This window comes from Charadrius vociferus, unplaced genomic scaffold (assembly GCF_000708025.1).
Source record: "Charadrius vociferus isolate BGI_N301 unplaced genomic scaffold, ASM70802v2 scaffold126, whole genome shotgun sequence".
NCBI classification, from domain to species: Eukaryota; Metazoa; Chordata; class Aves; order Charadriiformes; family Charadriidae; genus Charadrius; species Charadrius vociferus.
Genome location: NW_009648894.1, coordinates 3206336 through 3224335, shown reverse-complemented (window position 1 = coordinate 3224335; position 18000 = coordinate 3206336). Strand labels below are relative to the sequence as shown.

Below are 18000 nucleotides of genomic sequence, written 5' to 3'. Positions count from 1 at the left end.
TCCATAACATTTTTTAATTAGGAGACTACAAAAGCAAAATAAGTCATTTTGCTTTTTTGACTCCCAATTGGTTTCTCAATTCTGAATGACCTATCTGTTCAACTCTGTTAGCTGAATGAGCAAAAATTAAGAAAATATTCTGCCTGCACCTGAAAAACAAAGCTACCCAAAGCTTGTTTTGCAGTTCAGCAAACTGATTTTAAGTACTTAAATGTTAGCAGCAAAGCAAATGTCAAAATTGTTTTGTGTGCACAAAGTCCAATCATTAGTGCAAGTGACTGTTATTTCTCATTTTATGATACATTTGACAAGGTATTGAAATTAAAACTTAATTTAAATTTCAAAAATATATTTTTGGATGAATCTTTATTCACCTTGTAATAACCAAATCTAAGACTGCTGGCACCACTTCCAAATTGAGCGATTTTAGCTCAAAAACCTGTTGTAGTCCAAACCTTATAAGCTAAGGAATTGCAGAAAGAAACATTTCTTTACTGCCTTTGCTCTCCTGCAGCCTCGCAGTGAGTGGGTTTGGCAAAATGATCCAAATAAACAAAAATCCTTTCTGGCAGGTTTGAGTTGGATTCTGGCTTTTGTTCATCACACGACCGACCACACACCCATGTAGGTCATACGAGGAAAAATAATGGCGCAAAAGCAGGGAAAAATGGGGAAGATCAGAAGTGCTGCTTCTGGGAGTGATGTTGGCAATGCTGACTTGTTTGAAATACAGGCCTTTATATGTGTTTTTTCTGAAAACACCTGTGGCTCACTGAACCTATTTTCCTCTTGAGTCCTCTCTTGTAATCAGGTACAGGTGTCTTTTCTAGATTTCCTGAAAAATACCCCAGTATTAACTGTGTGTTTTCAGTCAAAAGTTGTATAAACTCATAATTGCTTCCACAAGTAATTGGGGGAGGAAATCAAACGCAAGGAAAAAAGCCTGAGCTTACAAGCTTTAAGTAGATACTTTTAATCCATCCTAGTTTTTGTATCTTTCGTGATGGCGGAAAAACAAGTGTGTTCCTTAACGTGCTGCATGTGCGCTTCCCTCTGACTCGTGGCTTGGATGGCCGCTACCTTACCCTTCAGCCACTCCACCTTTCTGCCACTGTAGAAATTGATTAACAGTAGAAATTAATGGCTGTCTTGTGTGCAGGAAGTCCCATCATTAGCGCAGGTTAGTGTTATTTCTCACTTTCTGATGCATTTTACAAGGTATGGCAACTTTTGGTCTCAGTCTGCTTGAGAAAAATGGCATTAGTTTTTACTGTTTCTCTTTCCAAAAAAAAAAAACGGGGGGTTATATTCAAATTAAACCTAAGGGCAGTGTTTTCTTTTTAATAGTGCTTTTCAAAAAATATGTTTTAGTAGGACTGAAAATGGAAAAACGAGTATGTGTGTGCAGAGGAATGTGGAGGGCATAAGGGTGCACATTCCAGATCGCCTGTGCTGGTGCGGTGATGCAAAGCAGCTGCCAGTCGAGTTCACTGGCCCTTGTACTGTGCCGGCAGCCTGCTCGTGCCTCTGGTCCCCAAACTATTACTTGGTTTGATACTACATGGTTTCAGATCTTCAAAAATGCAATGTTGCACTCACTGTGGGTGCATTATTCACAACTCTTTTTTTTTTTTTTTTTTTAAATTTGTGTTGGAGAATTTTATATATTATGATTAGTGTTGAGGGTTGAAAATGCATGTTGGTAGCTCAGGGCGTTCTTTATTATTTTTAATTTTTACGTATATGTGTGTAAAATATATCTGTATATGAAGTTCTTGCTTATGTGATAAATCTGTTAAATGTTTTTAATTTGGATTTTCAAGTATGGACATAACCAAAAGGTAGCTTTCCTTTCGGGTGCTATTCATCAATAATACATAACTTGAGTTAAATGTCAGTGGTGAGAGAGAGTTTCTTTGGACTGGTTCTGATTTCTGAGTCTTGGAAATGTGATTCCGGAGTCCAGGAGAGGGATTGAGTGGCAACTGATCCAATACTGGCATCAGCCACCTAATCATGGGAAAAATGCTTTTGACTGGGTTTGAAACAATGTTACCATGGATAGTGTAATAGAAACTGCTACCGAAAATGTCTTATCTTTACAGTTTGCTTTAGTCTTTATCTTTACAGTAAAAGCGGTGTTTTGTTGTCACTGTGTTTACTGAATGACGAAGTTTGGTAATTTCTGTTTGATCTCCCGTCAGAGGCACCATGACACCAGTGCATGTTCAGATTAATGGCACTAAAACTACTGGAGTTGCTTTTTATTTATGGGCTACGAAAAATATAAATAGAAAGCGGATTTATGTCCTCTTGCCTATTGAATGTGTCCTGTTGTCCCCCTAAGCTCATGAAATCCTGCAGTAACAAAAGTCTGACCTGTAAACTCAGGGAAAAGGTCGTGCGATTATATTATCTTGCTTTTACCAAATTATATTTCATTTCACATCAAGGGATAAAAAAGATGTTTACCTTGAGTTGTTTAATCGTTTCAACTTCCAGTTTAATCGAGCTAGGAGGGTGATGGGACCTGCAAGCCGATGAGTCGCCAGCAGATCTGCTGTGCCCTCCCCTCATACCCCTCTTCTTCTGCGGGGCTGGGAAGGCTTTCTGGGGTTATGAAATCCCAGGCAGTCATTTAAATAGTCAGCCTGCAGAAAAACGAACATTGCAGTTGTTATATCTGGGCTGTTAATATCCAATAAGTAATGATAATAAATCCATGAAATTTTGTATATAGCGTTGCTGCCAAAATAAGTTGGGATTCTGTGTGGAAAAATGGATATCCCGAGCAGAAGCAAAACCTGGGCTGTTGTAAACACGCCAGGATACTGTTCTTTCCCGAAGACCAAACAACTGGGACACAAACACATGGCATCAGTAGCAAGAAGCTGCAGAGCATATATGTATATGAATGAATGGGGAAGGGAATGAATGGAATGGGGAAGGACTTTTTACTAGGGCATGTAGTGATAGGATGAGGGGGAATGGCTTTTAAACTGGAAAAGGGCAGGTTTAGATTAAACATCAGGAAGAAATTTTTCACTTTGATAGTGGTGAGGCACTGGCACAGGTTTCCCAGAGAGGTTGTTGAGGCCCCATCCCTGGAGGTGTTCAAGGCCAGGCTGGAGGTGGCCTTGGGCAACCTGGTCTAGTGGGAGGTGTCTCTGCCCATGGCAGGGGGCTTGGAACTCGATGATCTTTAAGGTCCTTTCCAACCTAAACCATTCTATGATTCTATGATTCTATGAAAGTGTTTTTTAATATATCTGTCAGAAGGGGAGAGTAATGCATGATTAGAAACTATATTTGAGAGAACAAATATTCCTGCCTCAATGACCACCAAAGAGGGTGACAGGAAAGGCCTAAAACAACTCTTCAGCAATCCCAAATGGCTGTTCCCAGGTGGCCACCCAGCTGGGGCTCATTTTGGTTTCCTTTCACATCTCCTCCCAGGAGCTGTCACGCTGTCTGGACCAAGCAACAACTTCTGCTTTTGCTCTGACAGCATTTTTATAAATAGAGCCCATAGAGTGGCTTCATGTAGCAAAAAAATGTCTAGATGGCATCCTGATAAAATCTGGGAGAGCGGTAACCCTCCCAGGTGACTATGGACCCATCAGCCTGACCTCAGGCATTACGCTGCTTTGAAGTTAAAAAATTACATGGTAAATGCAAGGGGAATACAGTGCCACAGGGATGCATCAGGGAGATAAAAGAAGGGATTTCTCTAAACCGAGGAAATGCAATACTTACCTTATCCATTTGGACTTCAAGTATGGTATTTTGCATGGTGCAGCATAGAAAATTATTACTTCTCCTGGAGGATATATGTTGAGAGCTGACAAATGGTTTTGTAGATGAAGGTTAACGCGTGCTGGCAGAGCAAGTTCTGTACATTGTACACTCCAATTGCTCTGCTAGGTCCACGTTACCATGAACAACTGCTGTACTGCTTTACAGAACAGTTAAATACGTGTAGTATGACCTTTGTGTACTTGCTTCTGATGTCACTCATGTTCAGTTAATTAACTTCATAAATTAGATTTATATAATGCAAATGGTATTGCTTTTGTTTTCAGAAAATTTGCCTCCCGGCTTCAGCCTTCACCTAATCCAGAGTCAGAAATGGCCAGAAGGAATCATGTTTTAATGTTGTCTTTTGACAAGTCAACAATTTCCTAAATAATAACATATTTGTGAGGTTGGAATGTGTGACAGCACATTGAAGTGTGTTACCAAAAAGCCTATTCACAAGTTGGTCTTCCTTGTCCTTTATCATTAAGAATAAGAAAAAGAATGGGAAATACATTACCTTCATTATGCCAGTGTAAAAATAACCAAAAACATGGGTTTTCTACATTTGCTATTACTTCTGAACAATAATGAAGCCCATCGGATGCCATAAATCGTTGCTTTATGGCATTTATTCTGCAGCCATCCCAGTTTGCCGTTCTTAGGCAAGATGCTCTTAAAGCCTTCCTCTTTACTGAGCTGCTGAGTTGCATGTGTTACATGTGCAATGGTTCCCTAGGTTTCTTTTCCTGTTATACTTTGCCTGCTTTTGTTGAAGAGAATTTTTTTCTATTGAATTTCATTTTGCAGTTATAACACTTAGGTGAGGCTACAGCATCTCTGTGTTTGTTCAACTGCTTACTGGAATTTTATGTTTAACTTCATGGACTCATTTTTCTTGTTCAGAAAAATTATACTTGAAAAATATGATCTTAAAAGCTGTTAAAAGAGATGAGCATTATTTAATAGACTGGATTAAGTCTGTTTTCTGGTTGGTTGGTTGGTTGGTTTGGTTGTTTTCCAAATCTGAGTAACATGATTCATGGAATATAAGTGTAATTTTATTTCATTTTGTTCCCACTTGTTGAACTCCTCTTCCAGGATCCACAACAGATCATTTAGAAAATCAGCAGAACATTTATCTGTGGGTTGTGTATTTCTTTGTATGTAGAATTGAACTTAATTTCCTTAAAACTTTCTCTGTCATAAATAAATACTTGTTGCCTTCTAGCATCCTCCTCTCTTTTGATATTCTCTTGTGAAGCATTCAGGACAAAGTCAAGTGAACTTAAAGTTTATCTGTTGCCAGATAAGGATTTTGTTCTTTAATTAGAAAAATATAGACCAGATTGCTATCAGACCTTGTGACAAGTATGTGTATTTTAAATCAGTATTTCAAACAATAAGTGAAGATACCTATTGCTATGAAAGATTGTATTAAAGTGCATCAGCTTCCCAGCACACAAGTTGAAGTTTAAAAAAGATGACTTGAGATGTTTCTGCTCAAAAAATAAAATGGTCTTTTATCAATTTTGTGTCAAGCTTGCAAATTGTTGTCTGAGCTGTATGCCTTGTCTTGTTTTCTTCTTAACCATTCTATTAGCAAACAAGGATGAGCTCATCTGTATTGTGTGCATCGCAACTCATCCAAATCTGAAGGACTTTCATTGCTTTACAGTTTTCTTTTGGACTGAGACTGCACTTTATTTTAGTATGCCATTTGCTACTCAAACTGGTTTGCATGTCAAAAATCTCCACTACAAATAAGTCACATTTCTGTTAATCTGTTTTCCATTTCATTAATGTACACTAGTATCTTTTACACAGTATCGCATTTGTCCTAGCTTTTTGAGAGAGTGGGGGATTATCATGACAGGCATTATATCTGAGCCGCTTAATTTATATTTGGTCTTTGATTATTTGGCACATTATGAAGCGTTAATTTTTGCACTCATTGAAAGGTGTAAGCAAATTCACAGGAAGTTTAACCAAATCTGTAGAAATGTGGCTTTATGCTTGTCTGACAGTATACAGCAGATGTTCTGGATTTTCTAGGCTGTACAAATTTCCAAGAGACTTGAAAGACTTAAAAACTTGCATCAAAACATTTGTAAAGGGAATGTGATTTTGGTGCTTTTGTTGTAGATTCTTTAAACACTGTCACTCTGAACAGGAGTGATAACCAGGCTATAAAATCCTTCATTTGGATTTTGGGCCCTGATATTCCAAATTTAAAGATCAATACCAAGAAATGAATGCTCTTCAAAACCACTTTTTTCCTCTGTTTTGGGACTGTATTTGGTATGTCACAATATCCTGTTCGGGGCTTTCTCGGGTCTGTCACAATATCCTGTTTTCCACATGGATGCATGTACTACTGACATTCCCTCCCCAAAGATATCCTTGTACTGTTCTAAAAGGTCTCATTAAAACATCTGGGGTTTGCTGGGAAATTTTTTCGTCTGGTGTGTTTTGTTTTTGTAATTCAAAGTCAGACTGTAAGACTTCAGAAGAGTCTTGCTACTTCTTTGATAGAAAGTAAAGAAGCTGTAATTGATGTGTTCAATTTCTCCAAATTTCTAAATCCATGAAGGGTACTTAATATTTTTGCAAAGTATTTCAGATATTCTGTGTTTAGTACTTTGGGAAAAGTATGTCGCTCTGCATTAAGGCAATTTGAAAAACATCTGGTTTAATCGGGCCTACTTTTCTAGCATTAGATTATTCAATTTCATTGAAAGCCAGCAATCTAATGACAGGTATCACCTGAGCTGTAAAAACATGAAGCTGCTCTAGTGATTACTGGTAGATGTTTTGAGACATGTAAAACTTCAATGCCTATTACTCTGGCAGCTAGGTGGGCTTTTATGTTCGTTTAGGTTTTTTTCTCTCCATATATCTTAAATTGAAATGATCCTAAAGACTCAAAGACAATTGAATACTTTACTCTCTGTTTCTCTTAGTCACATAATTGCTTTAATTTCAGGACTTGTTCAGGATTTATTCAGAAGAACAGGTAACCAGAAATTACTTCTATAAGAGAAGTGTCTTATGCCACTTAAGCTCATAGCACACTGTGTAGTTAATAAAACAAACAAACAAAAAAAAAGTCTGGGTATATATTTTTTACCGTGTGCTTTTAGGGGGGAAAAAAAAAAGAGATGAATTTTTGTGTGATTGAAATGATGAAAACCTCATTTAAAACAAATTAAGGAGTATTTTGGTGAACTGATTTATTTCTCTACAGCAGAACTTAGCTTAACCTTTTATTTCTCTTGCAAGAATGGCTTTGAGTGTAATTTAAACTGTCAAATGACATTTATCAAATGATGGTTTTGCCCTGTAACAGGCAAATGTCTTCCACAAAATTGATTAGCCGCTGACCTCATCTACCCTTTTCAGACCCTTCAAGGTAGATTTCAAAGAGTTGTAAAATAATCACTTCACTTTCCGTTTATACTTCAACACAAGGCGTTTACTGTCCCAGTAGCGATGCTGGGGCGAGTTCCACATCTGGGAAGGAGAGGATGTAAACGCCTGCCTATAGCTCTGCCTGTCACCACCCGGCCCCTTGTGCTTTAACCTAAACCCCTACTCCTTGCAAAGCAGGAACAGCTTTGGAAATAACTTTTTACAGGATAATAGAATGAATAAGATTAAGAAACATCTAGATGATTGTGCTCCAGTAATCAGGAAAATGCTGTGTTTGGTAAGACCTGCAGGGTGTTCAGTTATCAAGAAGGTGCCAGAGGAACAAAAGATAAGAGTCTCCTAAATGTAAAATTTTATACCCCGCAACAATTTTCTTCTGTTGCGTTCTTATTCTCCAGCCTTGTTTTGTAAGAACAATCCATTAGAAGCCAAAAGGCTTGCTTTTGTAAGCATTAACCTACCAGTAAATGGATTAACGGTGCCTTTGAAGAAGTCTGTGGCCCTGTCAAAATGGTGGCTCCGTGTCTGAACGAAAAGTACTGTCTGATACTTTTTTCTCTTCAGAGCAAAGTTTCCTTGCCAAAGAAGAAACTGAGATGCAGAAAGTAAACAATGAACATAAAAATGTCAGAGCTGCTGGTGGTGTTAAAAGTTCAATTCTATTTTTAGACCTCAATAATGTATTTCTTCCAAAGCCTCTTCCACTCCCGCTTCTTCCAAAATCTGCGTTTAAAAATACACAAACTTGTGAAAAATGCACTTGACTTTCTCTCAGAGTAACAAACCAGTTGTAGCTTGTTTGTCTCGGCGGATCAGACTGGGGTGCACTGGCTTTCAGTTCTGAAAGAGAGTTGGGAGATAAACGGAGCTGAAAAGAAAGTAGCACTTCCACGACTCCAGCCTCACCCAGCATCAGGAGCAGGGGTTTTCCTGCGTGTGAAACTGCCAAGAGCCATGTTTTACCAAGCTGTTCAGTGTGAAAACACCTAATTCCTCCATAGTTTCAGCCAGCAAGTCTGCCTGGCTGATATGTTAAATTAAAAGTATCTGTGCTGTATATTAAAGCTGAGATATTAAATGCAAGAAACCACATACAGAATGAAGGCTTTAAATAGGAAGAGGGTGTCAAAGGGAGCCACTGGGCATCACTATGTAGTCTGCATGTGATTTGTGATGTGCTTGGGATGGCATTTTGGACATTGATGTACATGGCTTCTTTGATTTTGTACGGGGGTTTTGTTGTTGGGGTTTTTTTAATGAGTAATACCAGCTGTAATGTGTTACGCGGGTTTCTTGCTGCAGCTTCGTAGTGATAGGCATCAGCTTGTATCTGTTGGAGAATAGGATCATTGTTCTGGCTCCTGTAGCTAAACATGCAATATATGCTGTAAATTGCCTTTATTATATGCTGCTTAAATATCCCATTGTCTGCTTTGCATATAAGCAATTTATTGCTGCTTATGTTCTGACAGAATGAAAACTAATGTTTAATTATGCATTGCCCTAGTAATGTGGTGTTTAGGGTGAATGTATCTGAATTAAATAAGGGCCATTAATAATGCCTAACAATTTATGATATATTCATTGCTTGATTTCAAATCATATAAATTAGAGAAGCTTATTTGAAATGTCACCAATATAAGATGGCTTTGTGGGAACACCTCTCTGTGTGCTAATTTCAGAATCATTACCAGCTGAGTCTTACTATTTATTCAATGTCCAGTAGGCTTTTTATTATTCTCTTATTTGCAGTTTAATTACAACCTCTGTTTTCCTGACAGTGTGAATTCAATCCTAAACCTGCAGGAGCAAAATGAGTTGCAATCAGTCGGTTTTTGCCTGAAAGCCTCCTTTTGCGTCGCCCCCCTCCCACCTGCCATGACCAAGCCACAGCTCCCAGCAGATCCCCACAGCCAGATTTTTTGTACCAGGTGTTCAGAGGCACAAGGCATTTAAAATTGTTCTTCCTTAAAACTCCTAAGTCATGGGGGATGCCTCCATCTCACATAACCACCTGGTTTTACACCAATATCACTGAAGACTATTTGAATAAATTACTTAAAGGGAGGTTTCTGGGTCACCTATTCCTATGTTGTGTGCATGAGTTTACAAATGTTATTAATAGACATGAGGTATTTATACATAATATGCATGGTTACTGTGCAACTAAGATCTTAGTCTTTCATATTTAAAATAATCCATTCTCTGAGGCTATTACATGGGATTTAAATAACTCAAAGATACGGTAAGCATTGTCTGTTTCAAATAACAAGCCAAACTGCAGTAAAATTTTGTATTGGCAACAACAAATCAGGGGAGTTAAAGGATGCAGGTTGCAGGACTAAAAGGATTTTCTTAGTATGATGCACAGGCATTTATTGTAGAGATGCTATAAATGTGGATTCTTTTAGAAGTAACTGTAATTAAATGAATGTTTGATCCTGAGTCCTCAGCCGCTCAACAGTCCTCTGTCCAGTGAGCTCTTCTGTTTCGTTTATGCGTCGTGATTATCTCTTGTGGGAAATTATTTCTTGCTTATGATTTTGTTACATTCAGAAGCACTCCTTAGAGGAAAATGGGTATTTCTTATTTCTTATGTGATTATTACAGCTATTGTAACACAGTTGCAGTTGTAATTGGGAACACTGAACTTCCATCCTGACAGTCCCATTTCATTTGCTATTGCAAAGGGAGCTAGCTGTATTTAACTGGTATCACGAAGAGATGCACATGATACTTGGCAAATATATCACATGCATCTTACTTAAAATTTGGTGTCACGCTTGACTTTCAAACACAGAGAAAAAGAAGCAAAATTTTCATCTGAGTTGGAAGGCTCAAAATGTCTTCTTTGTGTTTCGTATTTAGTGTCTTTCAGATGTGACTGTTTCTTTACACGGTGATGGCAAAGTGGAGAATTGATCCCTCTGACCTTTCCCTTTTCTTTTAGCTTTTCAAGAGCTGTTTGTGGGGGAGTTTTGGATATTGTTTCTTCTCCCTTCCCCCCGCAATGTGGTTCCAGTTTCCACCAAGATCTAATGACATGGGTATTCCTTTCTGTCTTGTGTGCACTTTCCAATCTGGCCTCATCAAATCTATCCTGAAAATGTACTATTGCACAAAGAACCAGACCTTATACTTGAAAGGTTTAAATTAATTAATGGTCTGTGCCTCTGGGACATGCCATTACTCAGCTGGTGTGCTATACCAAAGGTCATTTCTACTGTGTGTTCATCACCTGCTTTCCCCCCGCCTTCTGCTAGAGAGGAATTCCCTAAAATATTAGAGGCATTGCTTTTACATACCTCAGACTTTATTGAAGCTCAAACCCATATCCACCCCCCACACCCCACCCCCACCCCCACCCCCCCAAAAAAAAAGAACCAAACCAAAAAGCTTCTGTTAGCCTGCATTTTTTGCCTGATTTGATGGGGGGAGGGCGGTGTGGTGGTGTACATTCACATCTTGTAGGGAACTTCCTGGGAGAATTACTTTGGAATTTTTGCTTAGAATAAAAGAATTTCTGAAGTATGCAAATATGAGCACATTGGCTATATTATTCCGCTCTGCAGATGACATTTGTAAGGCCTACAGGCACAATTAAAACTGTGCAATTATAGCACAAATTTAAATATTCACAGTGTGAAAGCAAACCTATAGGTGTATTCAGCATTTACATCAGTAAATTATGAAAGTGAAGGCATGTGAAAATTTGGTCAATGCAGTTTTGGTAATCTAAAATCCAAATTTTCAAGCAAACTTGCAAATTGTAGATGGGTCATTTGAAGGTGTGTGAATTCAAGATTATTGACTGTATTCAATGGAAGATATTCTTGGGATCACTTTTGGCTAGGGTGGAAATGCATATAGGTCTCTTTTATCCCCCTTTCAAGCATGGAATTTGTTGTGCAATCTGGCAGTCTAAGATAGAGTAGGTAATTCCATATAAGCAAATCTAAAGTTCCATATCTCTGTGTAATGTCTCTACTTGTCTCTAGTTTTATTTGTACAAAAGCTAGACTAGTTTTGCAGACTCATGAACCTGCCCTTTGGTTTCAGGGTGATATTGATGTACAGTGATATCAACTGTAGTAAAGAGCATGTATGTTAGATGTAGTGATTTTCAATCAACGTTTTGTTATTTTATGTTGTATTTAATGAGGTGTCAGCGTGATTTATTAGGTTTGTACAGCTGTGTTTTCAAAAATTTACTGGAGTTTCTTCTTTCTCTCCCTTTGGAAGGAGGAAAGAGCATTCTCCCTACAACTCCAAGGAGTACAGCATGTTCAGCCTATCCCAAACATCTTTATGTTTCCTTTCTCCACTCAGCTCTATAACTGCCATGCCTCTATCTAGAGCTTTTCACAGCTTTCCAAAGAAGCATTCTGCAAAGTAAATTCAACAGATTTTATCAGTTTTCATGTGGGATGCAGGGATCTGAATAATAAAAATGAGACATGGCAGGGAACGTTACTGGAACTTGAAAGTACTGAAAAGTGATGAGGCCGCCGGACCTGCCTGCATGCGTTGGTTGCTTTCCTCTGTCTAAGAGCTAAAAGGGTCCTCACTGTTTTCTTATTTTGTTTAACTTCAGTTCTGCAAAAGGTCATACTTGCAGTCAGTGCATTTTTTTTCCTCCAATATTTATAACCTGTAGCTGCTTCAGTGAAGGTTTCTCCAAAAGCCTCTCTTAAGCAGGACAGCATTTACAGGCAACTGCTTACTTGTTGGAAAACTGTGTTGGATAAGCAGTGCTAAGAGTAGAGGAGCACCCCTGGATTGCTATATCCACCCCCTGTGTGCATTTGTATTCACGTAGGGTGGGTTTTCCCCTAAGCCATGTAGAAAACTGCTGAAGCAAAATGTGCTCTGCATGAGCAGAAATATTTGACCGGGTAAATCAAAATGCGTGACCAGGGTGTAGAGGCACCATAAGAACATAGGTAAAATATATGTCATGGGTATTCGGTGACTGTTGTTGTAATGGATATCTCATTCGTGATTTGAAAGCACCATTGCAAACTCACAATTCTCTCTGTTTATCATGTTTTAGTTAAAAATTACTAAAGTAAGGGTAGATTGATACATGCAATGGTAAAAACAAGCCTACAAACTAGGTAATGGTAAAGTTGTCTACATTTTATCATACAGATGTGGCCAGAAATGGATTTCAAATATATATGAAAAGTTCTAATCTTGAGAAGACTGACTGTTTATTTCAAAACTAGAAAGAGTAGATGGTCCTCATAAATATAACTAAATAAGGACAACCTTAGAAGTTACTTCTGCACCTCTTTCTAAGCAAAAATTTAGCTAGTTAAATAGTTTGTCTGACTTGAACAATCAAAAAAAAAAAATGCCTGAATGCTGTGACTTGCAAAAACTCAGCTGAGGTCCATGCTATTGGAAGAAACAAGCCTCTCTGCTTACTGAGCATGTAAGAAAAATTTCGTTTTATTTTCGCTATGTAGTTCAAGACACAGACATGTAACACTAGCTCATAAACTGCAAAGGTAAAGTTGTTTGAAATAAAGAATTTGAGTTATCTTTGGAGAGAGTAGCTCACTTGACGAAAGAAGAACAGTATGTTGGCATTAAAGACTATTTTGCTAGCATCCTCGTTGACCTTCTATAAAAAGTACACTCCAGGTGTGCTTTGAAGAGCTTTTTTTTTTTTGAAACTAGTATAAATATGGAATGCTGTTTCTTCTTTTCCAAAGTGTCTATTTTGTAATTGCATTTAATCTGGAAAGAATAAATCTGCTTGTGAATTTTTCTTCTACTTATATTTGCTCCCAGGCCATATACGCAAGAAACAGTAGACTGAATAACATTTTTGTAATTAAGACACATGCAGCATCTTTGCAAAGACATCAGCAACTAAATATATTCTGTTTTCTCTAGATCAATGAACTGAGCCATGTTCAAATCCCCGTTATGTTGATGCCGGATGATTTCAAAGCGTACTCAAAGATAAAGGTGGACAATCACCTTTTCAACAAGTAAGTACAAGTAACAATGCTTTGTAGAAGTGGATAGTGGCAGTGATATTTTTATGAAGTACTATGATCTCTGTTATTTTTCAGTTGATAGGACTGAAGTTTTGGTGATTAAGTTAATCCTGCGATAAACATAACCATCTGTGCTGTTCTGAAAAGCAACAGCAGGGGCTGCTGGGTAGTTTTTTTCCCTCCATATGGTTTATTATTGCCTTATGAGTGTCTTACATATTGAAGGTGATCCTTTCTTGGTATTTATGGCTGATATAAGCATTTATTTGGGTATTGTTAAAAACTTAAATTCATGTGCACGTACTTTTTATTGAATGAAATATTTGAACAAGAATGAGAATTTTAAGCATATATCAAAGCTGAATAATGTTCAGCGTTTTATAATCCATAATAGAAATTCATACCAATTATACAGAAGCTCCAAAAATATTGAGATCATTTCATGTAATATCTGTGTCTCTTAAAAATAAAATGGTCCGTGAACAGTATGTGCAGACAAACAAAACTATTGATGCTGTTTTGTGTATAACCTGAATTTTATTCAAGCATGTATTTGGAAAAAGGAAGAATTCTGCTACTTTGGATCTTCTGTTCTGTGGCAAAGGTCGAAATAAATTTTCTCACGTGTAAGTCTGAAATTAACACCAGGATATTAAAATTAACCCCTTACTTAATGAGTCCATTTTTCTTGAAGCCTTGGCACTGTCAGTACTTTCTGGTGTCACAAATGGTATAATAATTCTGGTGTAATCCAATCTAAGATTTCACCTTCAAAGTAATTATAGGGCAATGGGAAAACATCCGTTTCTGCTTTTGAGTCCAGGTTCCAAAGTTAACAAAATATAGTTTGTGTTTATTTCATCCAGTTATGTTGTAGCTTGTTAGAGACAAATATGTATAAATTTATTAAACATTGTAAAAAAAAGAAAAGAACAGGATGAGACCAAGTCTCATTGAAAAAAAGAAAGCATTAGAGTAGAGATTGTAAATGTCCTTATCCTCTGCTTTGTATGGACAGAATGCAGACAGAATACTCTAGAGTTACTTACTGCATATGCAGGTGAATGAAGTTGATTTGATTTTATATTCTTTCAGAGAAAACATGCCAAGTCATTTCAAATTTAAGGAATATTGTCCAATGGTTTTCCGTAATCTAAGAGAGAGGTTTGGAATTGATGATCAAGACTTTCAGGTAAGTTTGTTTTCAAAACACCTTAAGTGGTGGTGTATACAGATTTTAAAGGTTAGTAATGCTGCAGTTGTGAACAAACGGGCCAATGCGCTGAAATAAAGTTCTTTTTTTTTGTGTGTGTGTGTAAGTTGGAGGAAAACTAAGAGAAAAAGACGACATTTTTTCTACTCCTTCCCGCACCTGCAAGCAGAACATCTCTATGTCACCTCTTTGCCTGCCCTAACTGCCTTCTGATTCCTACCCTCCTGCTATCCTTAGTCCTTCTTGTTTCCCGTTAGAGTACCTGCCATTCATAAGCCATGTTATTAGAACTGTGGGGTGATACCTCTTGTAGTGAGGAATGAGGAAAAAATAATGTCTGGGCACTGCTGACAAGAGATGCTATATTCAGCTGGGTCGCTTAGATAACAGTTGCTTGTGTGGTGTGTCTATGCGAGATGTGTTTTCTGAAACGACCACAGCCTTTTCTTTTTTTTCTGTGCTCTTTTTGTTTAGCAAAGAGTGACCTGTGGCACGCCAACTTCACACTGCTTCATTATGTCTCCATTTCCGTTGTTAAGAGGATCTGGAAACAAATAGCTTGCGTAGAACAGATACAGCAAAACAAGGAATCGCTCTCGATTTGGCAGGGTTGTTCCTTGCAGTCAAAGCTTCTTTCTGTCTTTGCAGAAGAAAAGTTCCTGAACTCTGCTTCAGTCTGATTTGCCAATACTCACTGACATTCCCTTTTCCATTAACTGCTCTTAATGCACGCTATTTCAGTCACAGGGACAGTTTCTGCAGTCACACTGTGAGATGTCCTGTCCTAAGGAGCACTTGCTGCATAACCCAGCGCCGCTTCCGGGCGTGCTCTTTTGCTCTTTTAAACTATTTTGATGTGGGCTGCAACTGTGTTTGTAGCCTGTCACTGAGATATATTAGGAGAAGGTATTTAATAAACGTTTTCAAGTAGCTAAACAAATTGAACAAAGTATGTTTGTCCCAACACTCCCATTCTTGCTACATAGAGCAGACTGAATACTGCAGCGGAAATCTACACTTAAGTCCTTCAACTATCCCGTTTCCCAATTTTCCCCTTTTCAATAGCAAGCAATGTGTTAAAAATGTGTAGGTGGGTTAAAACACGCTTGCAGGAGTGTAGATGGAGATCAGGTTATGGAGCTCGATATACGGCCAGTGTAACTTTGGTAAGACGTTTTGCCAGTAGGTGGAGAAGAGGGTTGGGTTGGGTTGATTTCTTTTGGTAGAGCTGTCGTGATCCTATCACATGTTTTTTCATTACCCTGTTTACTGAAGAACTGTCCTGGTTCAATTTTCCTGATGGACCAAAGAGGATCCTATTATTTGGGAAGTTATTTGATCCCTTTACGCGAAGATCTCCTTTTTCTTGACAAAGGGAAAGGATCAGTGTGTCAAAGAGGAAGGACATGTGATGGCTCCTAAACTTAAAATTATTGTGTCAGCTCATGCCTGATATCTTTTAGAAGGTGGGGTGATGAAACTACTAGGCAATCCAAGTTATATTGCAGTAAATGTATTAGAAGACAAGATGCTGTCATTAGTTAAAAATGGGAAACTTTGCATAATCAACAATGCTGCATTCCACAGCACTGTGAAATGTTTCCATCTCCACTACTGTTCAACAACAGAAATTCCTGTTGTAACTATGTTATACTGCTCTTTGGATTTATTAATGATAACAGTGGTAAAAAAATGTTAAAGGATCGTTGCTAAATAAAATGTCCATATTTTCATATTAAAAAAAATATACTTCTTTGTGGCTATGTGATTTGGGTTTTTTGACAATGTAATCAAACAACAATCCAAAAGAAGAAAATAAAACCACATCCTGGGTTTTGATTCAACAAAATTATGTAGTACTTAGAAAAAATTCTTCAATGCTATTTAGCATTTCAAGTATATTTAGCAAAAAATAGAAGATAGTTAATATTAATTTTGACCCAAGGGAAGGCAATGTCTGCATTCACTATTCTTTTTTAGCTCAATCCAAGCAGTTTATCACTCTGAATTCTTATTCTACTGGACTGTTCTGATAAAAAAAAAAATTTAAAATGCTCAAAGTAGTAATGTATTTTGAACACACTTTAAAAATTAAATTACATTTACACATTTTAAAAATTAAATAATACACCTAATAAAAAGAATTTGTAATAATTAATATTAATTAAAAATAATGAGATTATTTTTACCTAAATACACCCCATGTGTAAGATAGGGATTATCCCTATTAAAAGTAGAAGTTTATTTCATTTTAATGTTAAGTTCTCTGTGATTTAAAAATATAATTAATTTGACAAAGGGAGACTCACTATATATACTTTATTTTCAGATAATCTTTGTCTTCAAGGAAGTTATTCCAATGAATAATGGTTAAAATGAATGTCTTGTCCACGGAGCCACACATGAATTGGAAAAAGCCTGTGCAGTATTGAACTGAGGGAAAGCTTATGGAAGAGATAGCAAATAACTTTCTCTGGATAGTTTTTCTTATATAATGATTAACAGGAAGGGAGTCCTAATCAATTGCGAACAATGTCATTCCCATTATTGAGCAAGATAGGATTGGTTTAGATAAATAAACCCAATTACCTTGTTCATTAGTCAGACACATCAGTTTAAATCAGGAAGAACATTCATTTAAAATGTTTTTGTTTTCAGAATGTTCTGCAGATATCCTTGATGAGTTGTTCCAGAGGGCAGATAGTACTTACTCATAAGAAAAGACTAAAAAAACCCTGCCTCGTGAAAAGAATTTGGTAGTGTATGCTCTTAATTACTGGGCTATACTAATTTTAATTCTTGACCTTGTGTTATTCACTTTGTACAGTAATTTTGTGGACTGCTTAACATGTAGGCTTGGTTCACATACGGAATGGTTAGTATAGGGATCTTCTTTTACAGAGATCTCCTCTTATCCTTGAAGAGGGATTTAAATCTCATAAAGTACAGGTTTTTTCCTACAAACAGTCCAAGTTCAGAGTCAGGGGAATTCCTTAAATTGTATGTGGTTCAGGCCTTGCAGGACGCCATTTCTAGTAATGGCCATTACGATTATTATAATGGAGTCCCTCCCTTCACATGATGAAAACCAACTCCTTTTTTTGAGGTATGTTTGGTAATCTGTCCTACATCTATCTGTCTTTCATAAGTGGTTGGGCTCTCTGAGAAATGTTTTAATTAGTACTGAACTAGGATTAAAGTTTCCTGGAGATACATGTGTGTTTGCTGATACTGAATGGGGGGGGTTGGGTGATTCATTCTTTATTATGGACAGCAATGTGGAAAATACAGTAAGAAGTTAGTTAAACCTTGAGTTTTATTCAAAGGTTGCCTATAGAAACGTGTTAAAACAAATTAAGTCCACAATCTAGGTTAAGAAACTTTGTTCTTGTGTCAAAAATATCTTTCATCAGACCCCAATCTTCCTTCTTGGTAATCGCATATTACTAAGATATTTATTGCATCAAATTAAAAAATGGTCTAGCTGTTTTTTCGTAGAAAGGGGAGGTGATGATTAGTCACTATGAATCAAAATTGCGTTTGAATAAT

General features: G+C 37.3%; 1 protein-coding gene across 1 annotated transcript in view; it reads left to right on the top strand.

Moving 5' to 3' along the window:
* Positions 1 to 18000, top strand: part of PIP4K2A (phosphatidylinositol-5-phosphate 4-kinase, type II, alpha) — a 67224-nt gene that overhangs the window by 2604 nt on the left and 46620 nt on the right. The window contains exons 2-3 of the mRNA XM_009887134.1: positions 13132 to 13229; positions 14334 to 14430. Of these exons, the coding sequence (XP_009885436.1) occupies positions 13165 to 13229; positions 14334 to 14430 (162 nt within the window). The 5' untranslated portion in view covers positions 13132 to 13164. The remainder of the gene's footprint in view (positions 1 to 13131; positions 13230 to 14333; positions 14431 to 18000) is intronic.